The 21,161-nt window shown below is 44.6% G+C and overlaps 1 protein-coding gene across 1 annotated transcript in view; it reads left to right on the plus strand.

Moving 5' to 3' along the window:
- The window catches only part of LOC119449962 (proline-rich protein 36), a 34,624-nt gene that overhangs the window by 7,275 nt on the left and 6,188 nt on the right, over positions 1-21,161 (plus strand). The window contains exons 8-11 of the mRNA XM_037713280.2: positions 2,814-2,895; positions 11,694-11,762; positions 15,432-15,566; positions 19,179-19,368. Of these exons, the coding sequence (XP_037569208.1) occupies positions 2,814-2,895; positions 11,694-11,762; positions 15,432-15,566; positions 19,179-19,368 (476 nt within the window). The remainder of the gene's footprint in view (positions 1-2,813; positions 2,896-11,693; positions 11,763-15,431; positions 15,567-19,178; positions 19,369-21,161) is intronic.

Below are 21,161 nucleotides of genomic sequence, written 5' to 3' on the forward strand. Positions count from 1 at the left end.
AACGCCCTGTGCTGTGTCCTGTGCAATCTAGAATGCTACACATTCTGTTAAAATTGTATGCTTATTTCTTCTGGGAGCTTGTCACTGCTCTGTCCACGCTAGAATCGATGAACTGGGAACATGGATGTAGTAGCTCACCCATTTTCGTTGCAGGGAGGCACAATGTAAGAAAGAGCGAAGCACACAACCGCAGGCTCCATTTATTACCAGTTTATGTTATACGCTGAAACATGTAAAATTTAAGATATAACTTCAGGAGCTTAATTATACCGTGAGCACTTTCCAAAGCACAGCAGATCTTCCAAAACCATTTTAGTTTCACTTTAGTCTTTGCTCCTGGCCGTTTGGTGAAGTTGCATGTGCTCGTTAAGAGCATGGACTAAGAAACCATACTCTGCAATGATCACTATAGGCTTTTCACTAATAGTGACCCCATTGCTCGGCATAAGTGGATCACCATTGCGATTAGGCAGAGTCCATTGCAGGACAAAGGCCTATCCGCCTATCCCAAAGCTGTCCAGTCATCCCTGTAGATATGCGGCAGTGAAAAGCTGCCAAGTAATGGTGAATTTGGCAAGTTGATATTAATCTATCACATTAGAAGTAAAAATGTGCAGATCATTCAAGTATTGACAGAGGACACAACATGACTGCAATTAGACGTCTGTTATTTCAACTTCAGTTAATTACATTATTGGTTAATTTGATCCTGACCAAAGGTGCCGATCGGCGCCCATGCATTTTTATGTGCCCAAGCTTTCATTATTTTGATCGTGAAGTCGGCCTTCACCGAATAACTTGACTAGTCAGTACGCATGTGCCTGACCCCTATGGTGACCACAATAGCGACCTCTTTAGTGCCACCACCTGTCTTGGTAGAGCTTTGGGGACAGTGAATGCGTTGAAACACACATCATCTCACGTTGAAAATGCCTATTTTCAGCCTGCCCTCAAAGGATTTTCAAGCAATGACCATAGCTCACAATGTGTGATTACGATACTTACCATGCACCTTTTTTTTTAAAATAAAATTAGATCACAAATTGCTTGCACAGTGCAATATGACACGAAACCAAAACCTCTTTTGCGGTGTTTTAATATACTGCGGTGAAGCTGACTTTAGGAAACGGGCCACCATAGCGCAACACATATTATACCCTTGCCCATTTTTCTTGCTAAAAAAAGCAGGTGCACATAAGATTTCTACATTGTTTGGTAGCTGTAGCGTAATTTCTATGTTAATTTTCTACTTTGGAGACATAGAAAGTGGGCCTGCATTTGAATCGGGGGCATGTTAGAATAGGGCAAATACCGACAAATGAATCAGCGGTGTATTTGGTTTAATTCTTCTTTCTTCTTGTTTAATTTGACCCGCCAGATAATTCAGTCAATTTCATTGGTTCCGTCGGGGCCAAATTAATGGGAGTCAGCTGTTCTAGATTGACAAGTGTGCAGAAAACCTGCAAGGTACATTGAGAAATACCTGAATTGTTTCTTTTGCCTGTTGACCCTGGCTTTAACTTCCGTGTGAATTTTCTTTTAGATGACAAATGTAAGCCCCTCAATAAACAAAATACCACTATTTAATGGCACTATTGTGCATGCCTCCAGCATTACTGCAGAAAGCTTACATCATTAGTAAAGCCAAGCCAGGAGATGAGCAGTGGATGTAGCAGTATTTTTTATATGTTCTGTTGAAAACATCTCGCCATGGATGTCATGTCTTGCAGTAGCTTTGCACAAAGCTTGTGCGGCAACTGTGAAACATCTATGATGAGCTGTAACACTTTTGCGGGCTGCTGGAACAGAATTTGTACGTGATGGCATTGATTAAAATAAATTCAGGGGTTTTACATGCCAAAACCACAATCTGATTATGAGGCATACTATAGAGGGGGGACCCAGGGTTCTTTAACATGTACCCAAAGCATGATACACAAGCATTTTTGCATTCTACACCCATCGGAATGCAGCCATGAATGCCGGGATTGAACCCGTGACCTTGAGCTCAGCAGCGCAAAGGGCTACCATGGCAGGTGGGGAGTGATTGTTCTGCTGAAAGGAAAAACATTCAGCCAAGACACTGCTTACATGTGGGAATGCGAAAGCAGTATAGTCCCTTTGATGAAATGTTTTTTTCTGCGCGTTCCTTGTCCACACAAGCTCTCACCTGCTTTCTAACTGTGCCTCGGTAAGGCCACATGGAAAACACGGCAAATGTCTCAATGCGCTTGCTTGCCTGCGAGGAGTTCATAACTTGAAGGGCCGCTCAGTGGCATTAAATGGGGCATTAATGGATTTTATTTTATACACGCGTGACGTGGTGCCACCTTCTCCCCATTGGCTGCGCCGTCACGTGCCCAACGTCGCACGCACTAGGCCACACGTTTAGTCAGCTAGATGGCTGCAACGTGACATGTGCAATGACGCACGCATTCGGCACACCTTTAGTCAACCAGAACCGTAGAGCCGCCATGGCGTCGGGCAAGCGTGCTTGTCCTGCAACCCAGAGACCCGTGTTCGATTCCCACCCAGACCGAAATTTACCAAATTTTCATTTCAAAGGTGATAATTTGCTTTGTTTACAGGAACCTCTTTGAGAAATTGGACATCAATCTGCATTTTTTTACATGTTTTTACTTTTTTGCGCTGTTGGGCCATTTTTGGTACCATCTTTCAGTCATGGTGACTACGCCGACAGATTTTCGTGTAATGGGGCATATACTGCTTTCACATTAATAACAGCAGAGTGAGTGAATGACACTTTTATAAAGACTGCAGATGGTTCTTAAGGTGATCATTTGTTTCTACAGCTCTCCGACAGAGGAGTGGTCTCCACCTCCACCAATGCACCCGCCACCGGCACCACCACTGGAAGAGGAAAGCACTCAGCAGGTGAAAAAATGCAGACATCAATTCATTACAATTTTCCTTGGAAGCATGGGAAAAGCTGGACACAACAAAGATGGCATTGTGGGGTTGTGGCAACATCCCTGCCAAGATGGAATAGGGCATTACAGTTGCTGGCGAATTTCTTGGACATCAAAATTTTTCAGATCTGCTTAATTATTTGGGCCTTTCTGCGGCACTGCCACATTCTCCATAGATCAAAAGTGTAGCGGCAATTGAACTTTTGGATGCCGTGTTCTGTCTTGCTTGACTTTTCGGCATGGTCCATGCTTGATACAGTCGCCAACTGATAATTCGGATTTTGCGGGGATCGCGAAACAGTTCCAAACTAACGAATGTGCGAAAGAACGAATTCGGTAAGAAAACATTTATTTACTTGTTACAGCACCTGAGACGGAAAAAACCGTTCAATGAGTTGTTGAACGGTATTCCACTTACGTAGAACCAAATCTGCTTGAATTTGGGCAAGCGTCACGTCCTCACTGAAGCACGACGAAAGCACCGCGAGGGCTCGCGCAAGGTCCCCATTCGATGGCTCTGCAGCACACAGTACGCTCTCCTCAGAGTGGAGTTGTCTTCCATGGGCGGGAGTACTTGATTAACGGATTTCCTAGTCATTGAGTTCAGCACAGGACACTGGGGCACTGTCCACATCAGCGAAGTTTCCAAAGTTCATGGTGGCTGGGATCGGCACGCCGCTGCTTCACAGATCTTCAATTAGCTCGTCTCCGCTCACGTCCGGCATGGTAGCTGGCAGCTCAGGTGCAGGGTCCTGCGTTCCAGCATCCGACTCGACGCCGGCAACAAATCCTGCATGGCCGAAACAGCGGTGGATTGTGCGTGCCGTCAGTGCCTTCCAGGCATCGGCAACAATGTGAACAGCTGACAACAAATCCATGCTGTAACGTTTGCCACTGTCGATGCACAGCACCATGCAACGTAGCAGGCGTGATCGATGCAACACTTTCACGTTCTTGATGATGCCCTGATCTATGGGCTGGAGGACGCTCGTGGTGTTTGGTGGCAAAAATTAAATTTCGGTTGCCTTCAAATTATTGATCAGGCCATGGGCACCGCAGTTGTCAACAAAAAGCAGCACCTTGCGCTTTCGTGCCTTAAACCATTTATCCAGCCTGTGCACGTAGCCTTCGAACAACTGTTGTGTAATCCAGGCTTTAGTTTTCGCTTTGTACCACACGGGCACACTTCTAATGCCTTTAAAGCATCTTGGGTTTCTGGACTTTCCTATAAACAAAAGCGGTAGTTTTTCAGTTCCGAACATATTTGCGCCTAAAAGAACGGTAACCCTTTCCTTGCTGTGCTTCCCACCGTGGCAAGGATCTCTGGAAACAGCAAGCGTCTTCTCTGGCAGAAGCTTGTAAAACAGTCCAGTATCATCACAGTTGAAGATGTCGTCTGGTGAGTAGCGGCTGAGCAAGGTCTGCAGCTTGTCAGTGCGGTAATTTGTGGCCAACGTGTTATCCACAGCACCACTTTCGCTGCACATTTTCTTGAAGATGAGGTCATATCCTTCTTAAAATTGCAGAGCCAGCCGTCGCTGAACTTGGAGCCTATGATTCCCATTCGTAGCGCGAGGGTCTCGGCCTTTTGCTTCAGCAGGTCACCAGATATGGGAATGCGCTGCGCAACAGTGGTGCCTAGCCAGATATTTAGAGCCTCTTCAAGTGTGGGGTATGTTCCTTGACGGAGGTTTTTCTTCTGGGCCGTAGCACATTTATCAGTCACTCCAAGAATCTTAGCTTTGTTCTTGACCTAGCCCGAGCTAGTCTGCTTCAAAATGCCGAATTCCCAGGCTACTTCAACCTGCGGCCGTTCTGTACGAGTTGTACGACAGCAGCTTTCTGTGCCATTGTCATCGTTTTGTACTTGCAGCGCTTAGTCACCGGCGCTAGCTGCGAAGGTGGAGGTGGCGCCATGCTCCGCTTCTTGTAGACATGCACGATACTACCTGCTGTCGAAGTTGATCGGAGTAGCCTACTGCAGCGAAAACGTAGTTAACACAGGTGACACAATGCAGCACGCTCGATGAACACGGAATGGCGACTGATACAACGTTCAACATAACAAAGCATAAAAAGACGGCGACGTAACCGGAAAACAATCGTGATGGCGATGTGAATGACCTACTAGCCTCAGAGATGTGAGCCTTTTTGAGAATCTCTGAGGTTCTACTTCACTTAACAGTTTGGTGGCAGCGCAAGTGTCAGTTGGCAACAGCCACAATAACAAAAAGCTTGGCACAGACTGCGCGGATGGAGTCCTAAAAATCGAATGGCGAGCCCTAGATGGTTCGAAATTTCGGTTGTTGTTATGCGTGACATCTATGGGAAGAACGGCGGTGCCGCAAAAAAGTACAAATCGCCAAGCATGTCCGAATTTTCGATCATTGACTGTATCTCAAAAATAACAGCCACAATTAAATTTGGTGCTATTCAGATTGTAGATCCCCTGCCTTCGCTTTCCTTGGTGGGATGATTCTTTCGCTTTCCAACTGCCATATGGTCACTGCGAACAGGCCTGCATTGACCTAGCACTAAATAATTACTTGCTGACAACCAACAAGGCAGATTTGATTAGACCTAACAGCGTGGCCAGGATGAAACTTCGCCGCTGGCGGCAAGCTGTTGCAGGAAGCTTGCCACTAACTGTTTGTGCAAAGTGGCTCACTGGTGGTGGGGTTTCACATCACGCACACAGTCCAGTCTGACACCAAGGAAGGCACAGTTCGGGTGCATGGGCCTCCAACCAAAGACAGATGAACACACCTAGCAAGTTCATGCATTTGTAACCTTACATGTGGGCAAAAAGACAGCCTCAACTGCTTGCATCACGCAGTTCTTGCAGTATCATGTGCAGTGCACGCACAATTCCAAATGACAACTGTAGTGGTGCATACTTACTTCGCTGATGAACTTAATTTGGACACTCGCGCTGCTTTTGCATTGCACACTAGCTCTGCTCAGTGCTCACCATCCACTGTGGCTTGTCTAAGTTAAGCAATGCACTGCCAAATGCCTACAAATTAGCATTTGATGCAGCTGAATAATGCATATGTTTTCTAGAACTAGATGGCAAGTTCAGATTATATGATTTTTCAAGTTAACAAAAGTCGAATTCACAGGAGTTTATCGTAGATGCTGCAACTAAAGTGTGCCTTCAACAGCAGCAGAAATTAAGAAGTTCCTTGGCTGATCAGTCAGTGGTACCATCAATTTTAAATCTGATGGTCCCCAATATTGGATGGTGGGACAGATGGATTTTATTCTAAATTTCATACATAGCAGGCAATGCTAGGAAGGCTCTCACGGTTTGCCTTTGCAAGCAAAAAGTAGTGTTCACATATGAAAAAAATATGTTATGTATGTGTATCTAATTTGACATAACATTAAGTTTCATAATTATAATGTTGCAAAATTTGACTTAATTATATTACATGGAGGCCATTGCAGATCTGAACCTATTAACACTGAAGGAGCGGAGTGACGTGTCTCTGTGACCAGCGACCACAGCGCACTGCTTTTGCTTGGAACCAACACATAGTATGTTGTGTACAGGAAGCACAAAATTGCACAAATATTGCATGATTCAATGTAACTTTACATTGGAGTTGTGGTATATGATGTAGTTATTCTGTAGAAAGCCTGGCAGATAGAAAAGCATCTCACAATGAAACGTGTAGAGTGAGTTTTTTTATCGCATTACTTGCGTGGCCTCCGCAGCGTTGCCTGCTTGTATGAAACGGAGTATGGTGGCCATGCCATGTCAGTGTGATAATGGCCAGACTAACACAAGCATTGCTTTCCAGCACAATAGCACAGCTTTGAGCGCAGTAGGAATGACAAGAATGTAGGCAAAGCTGGGACGGCATGTCAGGGGAGCATTTGACTGCCACGTTGTGTACAGAATTTTTTGTCAAAAACTATCATATTTAGCACAAGTATGTGCTGCACCGTATACTTGTGTTAGGCCTGCCCTTGTGTAAGGCCTTTACCCCCGCATTTGAGTGCAAAAATTTTGAGAAAAAAAAAGGCTTCACTGAGCACCGCACAGATACCCGCATGCTGGTTAACTCTTTCCATACCACGCCCATTGGGCATCGTTAGCCCGCTATCGATGGTTTGAAACATCGCTTTCGAGACCTTCCACACCACTCACGGACATACTGCACTGTCGGACGTGGAGGAGAACTATGTTTTTGTTTTCTAAGCAGTTTGCTTTTTTCCCACCAGATGGTGATCTTTAAATTAAACGTGCTCTGAAGTTCTGCGATTGTCAAAGCACAACGCAAAAATGTCCGGCTCTGGAAGCGGCTCCGGAAGCGGCGTGCGCACTTCGGTAGATCGCGTATTTCGCGATTTCGCTGCCTCTGCAGCTGATCTTATCGATGCATCGAATAGCAGCGAGTCGGAGGATGCTGATTTTTGGTTGGACTTTGAGTCTGAAAGCAATGACGACGTAAACCAGCTCGGAACATTGGTGGCCGCGGCCCCGCACACCCAACTGTAGTGCTTGCAGTTAAATTTTTGTAGCAGAATACCTGTTCAATGAAAAATTTCGATTTTTCTTCTCTTTTTTTTTGGAGATAGTGCCTATTAGATGGCAATACATTTTTGTAACATTTTTTTCTTGGTAGATACAAGCGTGTTTTTACAAACATAGTTCAATTTTATCACTCAGCCTTGATTTTGGCAATTTATATTTTTTTTTATGACATACATCTCGTTAATAAAGCTTTTATGCATGAAAAGAGGTACAGTGGAATCTCGATGATACGATCACGGCTAATACGAATTTCCGGATGATACAAATTTTTCCGTCGTGCCGGCCAAGCCCCATTACTTTGCAACGTGCTAGAGAACAGTTGTTACGAATCGATTTTCGACCCGCGTCAGTTGATACAAACAAACGTCGCCCCACCGATGGCCGCGAAAGAGAACAGCGCGCAGTCACGTGCTTTCTCCCTTTCTCTTTTGGTGTGGATGCGTGGACGCGGCGCCAGACAGCGCGGAGGCCGCGACTGGGCGCGAAGAGTTTGAAGCGGTGGTGCTTTTGTGCTTTTCCTCCTTTTCGGCGGCCCATCGGACGGAGTGGCTGCTGTGGTTCAGGCCACGTTCTTGTGTTTGCGCCATTTTGCCTAGTCGCAGCGAGCTATGTCTACCGAGATACGATCTCGGCTGATTCGCGCGGCCGTACGCCGAGGCGCGGGAGCCTCCATTGGCACGTCTTCCGTCGACTGCGTTATCGGTGCCGATGACACAGGGCCATTGTCGATTTCGCTGCTGGAGTCACACGGTGCAAGGTAGCACGGCACGTAATCCACGGTGCAAGGTAGCGCGACATGTTTAGTTGGGTGCTCCTCCGCTTCTCCCACTAATAGCCGTATTTTTCTTGCTGTAGGAGGCTTGCACTTTCGTATTGCAAAGGCGTGCCTCGTCCAAAATTTCTTCTCCAACGAGCGATGATCCATTGCTAACCTGGGAGCTCTCAGTAATCCGAATTCTGCGTGTCAAGTGAAGACGCCGGTGTAGTTTACGAAGCAGACAACTGCAGTTGCCATCTTGCCTCTGCCACAGCACCAACCAATGAAGAGACGCCTTTCAGCACGGCAGCCAATCGGAGGCCCGCTTTCATCGGAGGGCCCGTGTGATTACCTATTGTAGACCCGCGCTTCTTTTGGGTTTGTGCGTTTGTTACAAGATGGCGACGACGGACGAATTGAGAAGCGGAACGGCGAAACTTTGAGCTTTCGAACAATGGCAAGATGGCGGCGCTCAATGGCGGGAAATACGAGATATGTCTCCGTGAACTGCGGTGATTTTGCGTGATTTAAAGCTGTTTTCTCGCCCTGCGCATTGACAAATTAATTTTTTTCGGCCACTTTTAGTGCATTTTCAGTGAAACCATTCTGATTCAGCATAGATTAGGCGTTGCAGATACTGAAACGCGTGATTTTCAAAAATACATCTTTCTCGCGATTTTCGCGATCTGATTAGGGATGGTCGATGAAATTTTTTAATCGATTAATGATTAATCGTTCGTTGGTTTAGCGTATAATTGATTAATCGCTTTCGATGCGGGGTTTTTCGTCGATTAATCGATTTTTTTTTTCGGGCGCTTTAAAAAGGCTGAAACACAGTTACCTACTCACCTATTTTACCTATTTAACGTTTGAAAGGTGGAACCAGGATAAGAAATACAAGCGTATAAACTTTGATAAAGAATAATGTTTAATTTGTTAGAGGTCAACTATAATTGCGACTAGGGACTAGTGGCAGGGTGTTCATATTAACACGTGTGCTACTTGTTTATCTTTCCCCGGTGACCGCTTTTCACCGGCTAACAAATGTTAAACGTTATCGCTCGGCGCAGGGCACAGGACGGAAGTTTCTCGAACGTTATCGAAGCTTCTATCCGTTGTCTACTGTCACGGACGCTTATGTAATCTGATTTTATGAGCGACGCAAATTGTCTAGTACTTTCTGGAAGACACGCGGGCACCAGGGCGACCCCAGTGCTTCGATGGGGTCGCCCTGGAACCTTCGATGACTTATGTATAAAAGCCGACGCGTTTCGCCGCTGATCAGATTTCGACGATCGCCAACTGTGTTCGCCGCTATCGTTGTGCTTCGAGTGCAACTTGCTTTTGTGGGCACAGATTCGCCCAATAAAACAGCTGTTTCGTCATTCACAGTTTTGCGACTGTTTCCTTCACCGTCACTACTACGTGACAATATTTAACTTTTACGGAATTTTTAAAAATCGCCTGTTGCAGGTAGCATAATTCTTATCGTTGAGTTGGGTTATTCGAAGAGGCGGACATCAGTAGCACGAGAAATCGAAAGACATATTCACCCAATTAACAAAAATTGACTAATGAACTTCTTAGTTAATTACTTTACGACACATATTGCAATTTACGAATTGTAGTGGTGAGTTTGCAAGACGCACCTACTTGAAATGAATTTCTAGGATGACACCAGTTTCGAGATATGTCTCAAAGGGTGGGACGAAATACATGGGCGTTCCAGTTACTTTTGTGCTTCAATGCATTTTGGTAAAAAAGTAAGTGGACCAACAGTGCATTTTTACGGCGAGTATACGATGGTGCATATCACCAAGCTGGTGTCATTCTGTAAATTCATTCCAAGTGGATACGCCTGACAAGCTCACCGGCTACAATTCGTAAATTGCAATATGTGTCGTAAAGTAAAAACTAAAGTTAATTAGTGATTTTTGTTAATTAGTTGAATATGTGTTTAGATTTCTCGTGCTAATGTCCGCCTCATCGAATAACCCAGCTCAATGATAAAAATTACGCTACCTGCCACAGGCAATTTCTAAAAATTCCGTAAGACTTAAAAATGAACACCCTGCATGTTAAAAATGGCCCTTACTGAGGAGGGTGGGCATGGAGAAAGGAGAAATTAGAAGATATCATCGCAGCACGACTGACATGAAGTAACGGCGCAACACGTGATCGCCACATCAGAGCGCGTGGTAGGTTTAATGCTGCCGGGTGCATGGCAGCAGCGCAGCTGCTGCCCTGCACCTGGCAGCATTAAACCTACCACGCGTTTAAACCTACCACCCATTTGAAACTACTGCGAACCAAACATTATTGGCCAATACGTTGTCTCTCGGGGTCACGTGCTGACTATATACTGCGAGGTAAAAAGCGAAAGAAATGGCTTGACGGTGAGTTCGCTTGCCAAGACTTGCAGCCTCACGTAATGCTCTCTCCTAGTTCATTTCTTCCTCCACTGGGGCGGCGTCACTCCGGCCCCAGGCACCTTGTGTGACGCGTGCGTAAAGCGGGGAAGCGCTTGGCCAGCTCGGCAGGACTCGGGAAAACAGTCAACAGTCGCTCTGTCTTCGCAGCCGCGCTGCCGTTGCTCGTACTCCGCATTCTATAGTACGATTTCAAAATTTTCACGCCACTTTAGTCACCGTCTGGAAAACGATTAATCGAACTGCTTTAATCGATTAAACCGATTAAATTAAAGTTAGACATCGATGACAATTAATCGTTTTGCGGCGTACTTTTAGTCGATTAATCGTTGATCGATATTACCATCCCTAGATCTGATCCCTGTGTCCTCCCATAATTTAGCTAGTTTTAATTGTGTTTCGATGATACGAATTTCGGCTAATACGAATATTTTTCGTGACCCCGTGAGATTCGTATCATCGAGATTCCACTGTAGTGAAGTCTCTGCATGGAAAAGGTAGTGAAGTCTGTGTGCACAATATTTGCACTTCACTGTGTCCCACGGCACAAATCATGCTGCACAATGAGGGAACATGAAACACACTCATGTCTCGACCATCACGAGATTTCAAGTGAATTTTATTTTAATAGAGCGCACCACTGAGCAATAGCCTGGTAACAAATTTTCTACTGTGCTGGTGCTCTGAAAAACAATCGATTATGCTGTCGCAATTCCTTCTTTAGGTCTGTCCGAGAAATTGGTTGGCAACTGTAAATGTGTTCATATTCGGCCGCCAGTGGTTGCCTTAATCTGCATAGCAATCGGAGCACAGTTTGATTCTTCAGTGAGTAGCCAAAAGCCTACCTCTTGTAAGAATCGCATGCCATAAAAAAAAAAAAAATCTAAAGAATAAAGTGTGCGGTTTATGCAAGCAAATATGGTAGTACTGAGGTCATGCCCTTTAATATAAGAGCACTTTCCACCCCTTTCTTGAAAGGTGGGGCTGGACCCCTTTTTTACCAATTTTATTCCTTCTCCAATTGTGTTGTGCAGGACCTTTCAGGAGCAGCTGTAGCAAGGCAAGATTACCAGGCATCTGCACCTGGACAGCTCTCGCTAAAGGCAAGTGTAGTTTTACGTGCAGTAGGGCACACCCCCCTAAAGAAATCTTTGCAGCCATCAATAATGTTATTTGAATACCTGTGGCACATTATAGTAAATCGGATGCTGCACCATATAAGACCGGTTACTTGTATTTAATCATCGTCATCGTTGGGTACTGAAAAATTAAAAAAGCATTGTTGATGGCTGTGGTGCCCTGCCTCTTAATTTTTTTTTTTTTTTTCAGAAGCTTCTGTGTGCTTTTTTCCAGGTTGTTGTTCCTGGTGTTTTCTTATGCGAGTGAAACAAAATGTGGCATCATATGGAATGCTAGCTTGTTTGGAACATTTTTAAACACAAGTTTTTTTTAGTCACCTTGAAACTTTTTATAGGTGCCATAAATTAAGGTTCTTTCTATTATTTCCCCAAGCTGATCATGGTGCTTTCATCGATAAAGAAACCATCTGAGCCTGTAGAACAATTATTTGTGCTGTCATCTTAGCTAAATTATATTAATTTTCTGAATTCTGGCCTCACTCAAAAACTGCAGTTGTTTTTTACATCTGCTCTTGATTAAAAGCTTCAAGACTCTCTCTTTTCAAAGAAATTTTAGTCATATGTTGATTTTATACGAAAATTGCCAAGGCTTGGAACAACTGCTAGATAGGCGGCACAGTCACGAGGGGGTTTTTTTGAGACCAAGTAATGCTGGAAATCGCGGAGAGCAAGTGCAAAGCATGAAACAAGTACTACAATCAACTTCCGTTAATTCAACCCTGACGAGAACAACGAAATTGATTCAATGATCTAACGGGTCGAATTAAACAAGATGCAGAAAAAAATGCCAGAACACAATGCTGATTCATTAGCAATGAATTAGTCCTACATAACACGCGAATAAAATGCGTGCCCGCTTTTTATGAGTCTGAAGTAGAAAACTAATGTAGAAAGGACATTACAACTCCTAAACGAAGTAGAAATCTAAGGTGCACCCGATTTTTTAGCAAGGAAAGTGGGCGAGTGTCTAATATGTGTTGCAAATTGGCGGCCAGTTTGTTAATCGGCCACGCCGCATGTTCTTTTAAGTCAACTTCGCCACAGTACATTGGTGTTATGCGGCAAGGCATACAAACGCTGCAAAGGCAGATTTGGTTTCGTGTCTCATTGCATTGCTCTGCCAATTTTCAGCACAATTTTCATGAAAAAAAAAATACAATAAAAGGCGCACATTAGAATTGGGTTAATACTGTCACACATATAATCGGACATTTGTGAGCTACGGTTATTGGTTGAAAATCGTCCTTGGTCAGGCCGAAAATAAGCATTTTCGATGGGAGATTCGTTTTATGTGTGTTCAAAGCATTCACTGTTCCTTAAGCTCTGCCGAGACGGACGCTGCTACTAAAGGGATTGCTATTGGGATCACCATAGGAGTCAGGTGTGTGTGTGTTAACTGGTGAAGTTCTAATTATCCAGCAAAGGCCAATTCTAGGGTCAAAATAAAAGTTTGGGCCCATAGAAATCCATGGACGCCGGCTAGGACCTTCAGTCGGGATCATATTAACTGGAGTCGAATTAACGGAAATCTCTTGTATTCTGTTTTCTCGTATATTACTCTTGCCAACGATTCAAGAAATCGTGAGTGGGGGTTATCCATAAATTTCACGTATGGCTCCGCCACCATATGCTCAGTTGCCATGAATCCTTACCTGAATGCAGGTTTCACGTCTACAGCACCTTTTCTTCAAAACTGAGACTATACTGGAGTGAGTGCGATGCATTTCATTGAATATAATATACCCGCAGAAAGTTTAAAAAATAACTGAGACACAAAGAGCACAATGTCTGCTTTCTCCATTTCCCCTCAACACGTTTCCTCCCTGCTGAGGTGGTGCTGATGGCAGTGCCCTGCCTATTGCTCCTTTTTTACTTTTCTCCTTTCCCTGGTGCACCTATAGTAACCCTTCAAGGTTGTCTTCCAAGGTTGTCTTCCAAGGTTGTATGTCCATATCTGACAAAGGCACCGGAGAGCAACAAAAATGCAGTGACAGAAAGGGTGGGACGTGTAAACAACCGCTGCTTTCCATTCATGGTCATGAATTGCCCAATGACTGGAATTTATGTTTTGCCTCACAGGTCTGTGATATTTGACATGCATGTTCATGGCAGCGTTGTCTGCAGCATGTGAATGTTTTCCTACAGTGTTAAAGAAGTGTTGCAGTGCCCCCTTAAAGTGCTCCTAATTTCTGTGTTAGATTTCATTGGAGAGCAGCAGTGGAAGCAGCGATGGTGAAAATATATCTTTGCCTTGGGATTTACCTTGGGATTGTCTTTGTCTTGAGATAAAATCGTGCTTGGCTGATTTTATAAGATTGTTAATGTTCACTGCACATGTGGTTACACAAATGGATCTTTTCCTTTTCCCCCCCTGCTTTTTGGTGGTTTTGAGTGAGGCGTGGCAATACAGAGGCATGATAATGCTTGAAAATGTGGTTTTCTAAGGCATTGCAAGTCAGTGTGTGCAAAGTTCAAAGCAAGTATATAGACTTGCTGGAAGCTGTAGGCAATGGGATTTACCTTGAGCGCAGCACATAAAGGTTTGATACCTTTTTTTTTTTTTTAAATCTAGAATCTTTGCATATTCTGCGGGCTAATGTGTTGTGAAGTGTGCAAATACAGGATAACAGACACAGTTAAACCTCGATATAATGAAGTTGGTAAAATCGGCAATTTGCTTCATTATATCGAAATGTCATTATGTTGAAGTTCAACCTTTTATGCAAATGAGTACAGTCGCCAATGGACTTTTCCTACACAGAAGGGGCAGAAAAGTTTTCTGAATTATTGGGCAATCAGAAAAAGCAAACTTGAATGACAAAAAAATTCATTTTGTCGAATTTGAGCGTCAATGATATCTTCACATCGGTGATACTAAGCGAGGCCAGCCACGCTTTCGCATCCACTCTGCCCCCGTGGCTGATAGTGTCGCCGGCAGTGGGAAGCGAATGGTTTGTTGGCCTCTCGCTTCAATGTGTCTCCGAAACTTGACATTACACAACCTCCAGTACTGAACATGCGGGAAGACAATGCATATGATGCCAAACCATCTTGGCACGCCTCTTTGCACAAGCGGCAAATTACCTCTAAAACGGGCCACGTGGCTGTATATGCGCTCAGCCACGCTGACAGCCATGCACAGCCACAGCCACGCTAGAAAAGGAAACGCGCGCCAACCTACCCCCCTCCCCTTGAGCATGCTTGACTGCTTCACGCTTCGGCAGTCGGTTTTCGTCATGTGCACTATTTAAGAGGTGCATTTGCAAGCAGCTATTTGTAATTCAACCATTTGACCATCTGTCACTGCGGAAGTTTCCATTTATTGTCTCGGTATTCTTTTGCCACAGCAGTGAAATTTCATTATATTGAAACTGTGTATAATATACAAACACACTTTGTTATAATGAAGTTATAAATACATGGTGTTCTATGGACAAGAAGTTATATAAAGAGAAATACTTAATGTCAAGAATTTCGTTATATTGAAGTGTTATATCAAGGTTTAACTGTATATTACTTTGTTACTCTACTTGATAGCAGTACCTGGTTATTGTGAGGAACTGCATTGTGATTTCGCTAGTTACTTTGTTTTCTTATGAATTGACTTTGATGTTGCAATGCTTAATTTTCAAGGTTCATGACCTGGTTGCCCTCCTTTCTGAAGAGGGTGCCGATTGGTACCGAGGCCGCTGCGGTAATGAGGAAGGCCTGGTACCTAAGAGCTGCCTGGACGTACTGGTTCTGCCAAGGAGAAGTCCCACGGAAAATGTAGGTTGCATTGCTGGCGATGCGCATCTTTCAATAGCTTCACTTGGATTGTTGGTATGGCCAGTGTGACGCTAACAGATGCTGGTTGGCAATTCATGATGTTGGGCCATGTATACTACTTCTTCTGGCTTCACAATGTCGAGTCTGAAGCAAGAATGTTAAGTATAAAAATGCAAAGCCAAATTCTTTCTGATAAGTGAATTAACTAGTGTATCCAGAATCGTACTGCTTCCAAACTTTCCAGATAATCTTCCTTTTATCCTGTCATAGAGGAAGAGTGCGCCGCACGGGCTGTTGCAGTGAGAGAGAAGTGCAATGGTGAGCTGCTGCTTGTGCGCTGCCACCGTGTGCGTAGCTGCACGCAGCCATGAGAAAGACCAGTATAGCTGGACGGTATATTTGACACAGGAATGTTGAACTGCCATGTTGTACGATTGTTGAACCCTGCCGAAAGCAATATGCTCGGCGCACAGCTATAGGTATTTCTTGGTTTAGGAGACGCATCTAGTTATATGTATTGACAGGGCAACTTTACTTTGTTAAAACAAAGATTTAAATTGTTGATTAGATTTTAAGTTATTGAATGTATCTTGAAAAAACAAAAAACAAATGCTTACTACATCAACCTGCCTTTATATACTGATCAAATCCACAACCACCCGCTTCTATTTCGCCCAAAATTGGCTCGGGAACTGTAATCACGTCGTCTTGTCAGTGTCCTGGGGTTTATGACTTCCTTCGCAGTGCAGCTGCGGCACGAGACCTGCATCTTTATCTGAGTAGAGGTGCTTTTCACCACCGCGCACACATCCTGATTATTTTTTTGCCAGTGAGCTGGTTGGTAACAGATTGTCCATTCATCGCAATGTTCATCGCAAATAGGCACCTTCCTTACCGAGCCAATGTGCGGGCCACGGTAAGAGCGCGCTTCATTCTCAAAAGTTTCTGCCGTGTTTGTGACATTGTGCGCGCCTTGCATCGAGTCGCAACAAAATTGCTGCTCGCCGCAATCACTGCAGGTGAATCCGTTGTTGCTATCAACGTGATCATGGATGGTGACAACGCACTTCTGAAAGCATGCGGCCAACGTGTGTCATGTGCGGCTGTAAACGAAATACAGTAGAACTACGTTGATGCGATCCTGTTAAGTATGATTTCCCGGCAACACTGTTCGCGATCAAGCACATAAGAAAAATTATTGGCCGCTAGATCCTATATGAACAAACGGCGTGAGGCTCGCGTGATCGGGAGCAGTAGCTCCTGCCACGGCAGCTTTCTCGCAGAGTTCCAAAACATATGAATGAGGTTCTAGTGTATTTCTGTTGTTCCTATACGGTTCCCGCTGATGACTGTAGCGATGCAGGCCCCGCCGCTTAGTTTCTGTTGCACACTAGCAAGACTTATGCCCTTCTGGATTGCATACAGTCGACTTCCGTTAATTGGATCATGACAGGTCTGACAATATTGGTCGAATTATACGGCGGCTTTAATTAGAAGAAAGGCTGAAAAAATGTCGAAACATGGCAAACAAACACTTGACAGTATTGCTTTAAAAATAGCTTCGCCACAATATAGCCGTACATTGTTTAACTGCGCGGAAATAAAAAAACGGACCACAGAGACGGCATGGAACAAGGACGGGCGTAGACTTGCAATTAAAGTTTATTCCACAAAGACCACATATAAGTACAACCCAGGCATACACCACTGCGCGTGCGCGAATAAAAAAGAAATTATACAGAAACCTTGTTTATACCAAACGCAACCTATCTACGCTCGTCAATAAAACTCATCCCACTGTTGTGCAGATAAACTGAGGTGTCGCTGACACAATCTTGTCCCTTCTTTCTTATATGGTACGCCTCGAGTAGCTCTCTCACTCGGCTATCTCGGCAGCGACACAAAATCTTTGCACAAAACCTTTACTTTTTTCATGATTGGCTTACACTGGCACGCCAAGCAGTGTACGCCTGCGTGAGCATGAATTGTCAATTAGGAATAAACAAAATAGGCACCTTCCTGACCACTGCTTGGCGTGCCAGTGTAAGCTGATCATGAAAAAAGTAAAGATTTTGTGTCGCTGCCGAGATAGTCGAGCGAGAGAGCTACTTGAGGCGTACCATATGAGAAAGAAGGGACAAGAGTGTGTCAACGACACCTCAGTTTATCTGCACAACAGTGAGATGAGGTTTATTGACGAGCGTAGGTAGGTTGCGTTTGGTATAAACAAGGTTGTTTAATTTTTTTTTTTTTTTTTTCGCGCATGTCTGGGTTGTACTTATATGTGGTCTTATTGGAATAAACTTTAGTTGCAAGTCTGTGCCCGTCCTTGTTTCATGCTGTCTCTGTGGTCCGTTTTTTTTTTTTTTTTTTTTTTGCGCAGTTAAACAATGTCTGCTAATATGTACCAACTCGCCCAACAACAAGTTCTTCTAAACTAAATATAGCCGTGTTGTGTGGTGAAGCACACTGAGTGGGAAAAGGTGCCATTGTTACGGGACATAGCACGTGTTCGTTAATTTACACACGCACATGTGCCATCTCCACTCGCAGTACAAATACCGAGACTCCTAATAAATTTACTGGCAGGTCTTCAGAGTTTTAGGTCGACCCCCGCTCTTGCTCTTTTGTTGGTTTTAAACGGCCCCTTGACTGTGTTTTTTCATTTTACCACCTTCCTTTTTGCTAGCTTTCCCAAAACACAGATGGTTATTCTCTGCTTCTCGGTGCACGGCGCGTGGGATTATAATGAAGGAGCGCGCACTAGGCCTCATAAGTGAGACACGCATGGCCGGTGAAACAAGGGCTGAAATCGCCACAGCAATGTCAGGAGCAGCTCTGAATGGCTGTCAGTATGCTTATTAGGCGTTTAGGTGCTCGTACTGTAACAGGAGACGGTGCATGCGCGCCTGTATAATTAAGAAACGCATACTATGTCCCGTGACAGTGGCCCTTTTCCATACTTGGTATGCTTCACCTCAGTAAATTTTCTATGTTTCACCGCATAACACGGCGAAGCTGACCGCATTTCACCGCATTGCGGCGAAGCTGACCAATCAAATTAGAATTTTGACATTGAAATAACAGTAGTTTGGTCCCATGGAAATGTGTCGGCACTGGCTTGGACCTTCGGCCAAGAACGAATTGATAAGAGTCGAATTAATGAAAGTTAATTGGTGCGCAGCCAAGTACGTTCATGTTCACAAGAATTAGCTGCTATTAAATAATGCTTACACTTGCCAAAACCAGAGTACGAGTCCGAATTGTTCACTTCTACGAATTAGCAATGGTTGAATAAGCGAGTTTCGACTGTACAAATGATTCTGCTGCAAGGAAGCCACAGTTCTGAACAGCATCAGGTGCATCAAACGGTGGCTTCTTTTTACAAAATGGACTCCACAAAACCTTTCATATTTTACTTCATTTAAAACGGAGAAAGTGTTTGGTATTCCGTCTGATATTCGAAGGTCGTTTCTCCCTAATAGCATTCGATTAAGAAATTTCGTTATTCAAACATCCGTATAAATGACTTATTTAGTTTAGTGTTGACCATGCACTTGTTCACTAAACCTGCTTGGGCGCTTTTTCTTCCACTCCGCTGCTTTCCCACAGGGCGTTTCGGTGACATACCGCCGAGCTCTGTACGACTTCGAGGCAGAGTCCAGTCAGGAGCTGAGCCTGCGGCAAGGGGATGTCGTGCGCCTCCTCGGTGTCTTGGACAGCGACTGGGCCCTTGGAGAGGTCCACGGAAGGAGGGGCCGGTTTCCTCTTGCATTCCTGGAGCCCGAAGCCCAGCCAGCAGGCAAGTCGTGTTTCTCACTCGTACAGGTTCACGCTGTCCATGTGAAATGTGGGTGAACAAACATCTTATGCAAGACATCTCCCTCCGGAATTGTTCCAGCTCTTCCGCATCCCCTTGCGTAGGGATGGGCGAATAGTGAATTTGAGGTTCGAAGTGAATGCGAAGCGAATAGTGATTTGGTCGAACAATTTCGAATCGAATAGTTCGAATAGTATATATCACATATTATAGTAAAACCTAGTTAACCCTTTCAGACGCTATGTACACAATTGTGTACACCGACATAGTGCATCAACAGCAAAAGCATTGATTAAAGTAGTGATATTTAAAATACGTCCCGCACATCTTGAAACACTTCTCATTGAAATATTGCTGCAAGTTCGAATTGCACACAGCAAATTGTTTGAGTAAAATGAGTATGAAGGTGGATGGTTCGGTATTTTCCTTGGTGTGAGGGTCATTTTATGTAGCAGGTTCACCTCTTTCATTGTTTTTCAATGTTTTGCGCTAGCCATTATTTTCGAGTGGCTGGATAGGTGATTTTCAAGCCTGGTAGACATAAAATAGTTGATGTTCGCATATCTGAGGTTCCTGTAGTCAGTTTTCGCATGGCGTCCACATTCTGTAAACTCGCTAAACAACTGAGAACTCTTAATCTATTCTGCAGCTGTCAGCAGATGTAAGAAATACGGTGAAAGTAAGTTTTTGATCAACAGAACTAACAGGCGTCTGAAAGGGTTAATTCGAATTTCACGGGACCGAAAAAAATGTCCGAATTAACCGAATGTCGAATTATCAGGGTATCCAGAAAACAATGCGCAAATGCATGTACTACATCAGCATGATTTTATTAGTATAATGGATGAGCAAATCCTTTTGCTGTTTTGCACAAAAGCAGTGCGGAAGCTGCAATTCTCGTCATCTCGTGACTGATAAGCTCTCGCAGCAGCGATCGAGGCCTCACGACTTCCTTCGCAGCACGGCCGCGGCACGCCCCATCATTTGCGACACGCTTTGCACTACCGCGCGCACATCCCGATTATTTTTTCGCCAGTAAGCTGACCGCCAACAGATCGCACGTCAATCGCGATGTAGCCGGTGCTCTTCATCCTCGACAGCTTTGCACAGAGTTAAACCGAAACAACAATTTGTCGCAACTGCGGCCGCTATCGACGCGATTATGAACGGCGACTTTGCAATGCTTAAGGCACGCGGCCAGCGCACGCACCAAGTCAGAACGAAACTACTGTTCGCTGCAACAACTGCAGACAAAATCGCAGTCCTATCTATGTGATCATGGATGGCCACTACGCAGCTTTTTAGGCACACGGCCAACGTGCGTATTGAGTCAAAATGAACCTACTTTTTGCGGCAACCGCTGCGGAAGAAACCGCGGCAGCTATCGATGCAATCATGGATGGCGACCATGAAATTCCGCGGCCAATGCGTCGTTATGCGCGGCGGTAAACGCAATAAAGGCACAAATAGGCACGAAGCGTTCCATCGTTGTCATTCACGTACGATTTCCGCTGATGACTATGGCGATGCGGACTCTGCCTCTTCGTTTCGGTTGTACGCTAGCATCGTTTCTGCTCTTTTGCGTCGCACATTTCCGGCTCTTTAATGCAAAAACGTATAGCCTTCGAGATTTATAGTTGATGTAGGACAGCCATGGACGTGAAGCATAGCCTCCGAGACATGTACTGACCCTCCGTAGCTTCTGGCTGTCTATTTGGGAGCGCCGAATAATTCGAAAATATCGAATACCTGAATTTGAATCGAAGCGAATAACG

Source organism: Dermacentor silvarum, chromosome 4 (assembly GCF_013339745.2).
Source record: "Dermacentor silvarum isolate Dsil-2018 chromosome 4, BIME_Dsil_1.4, whole genome shotgun sequence".
Taxonomy (NCBI): domain Eukaryota; kingdom Metazoa; phylum Arthropoda; class Arachnida; order Ixodida; family Ixodidae; genus Dermacentor; species Dermacentor silvarum.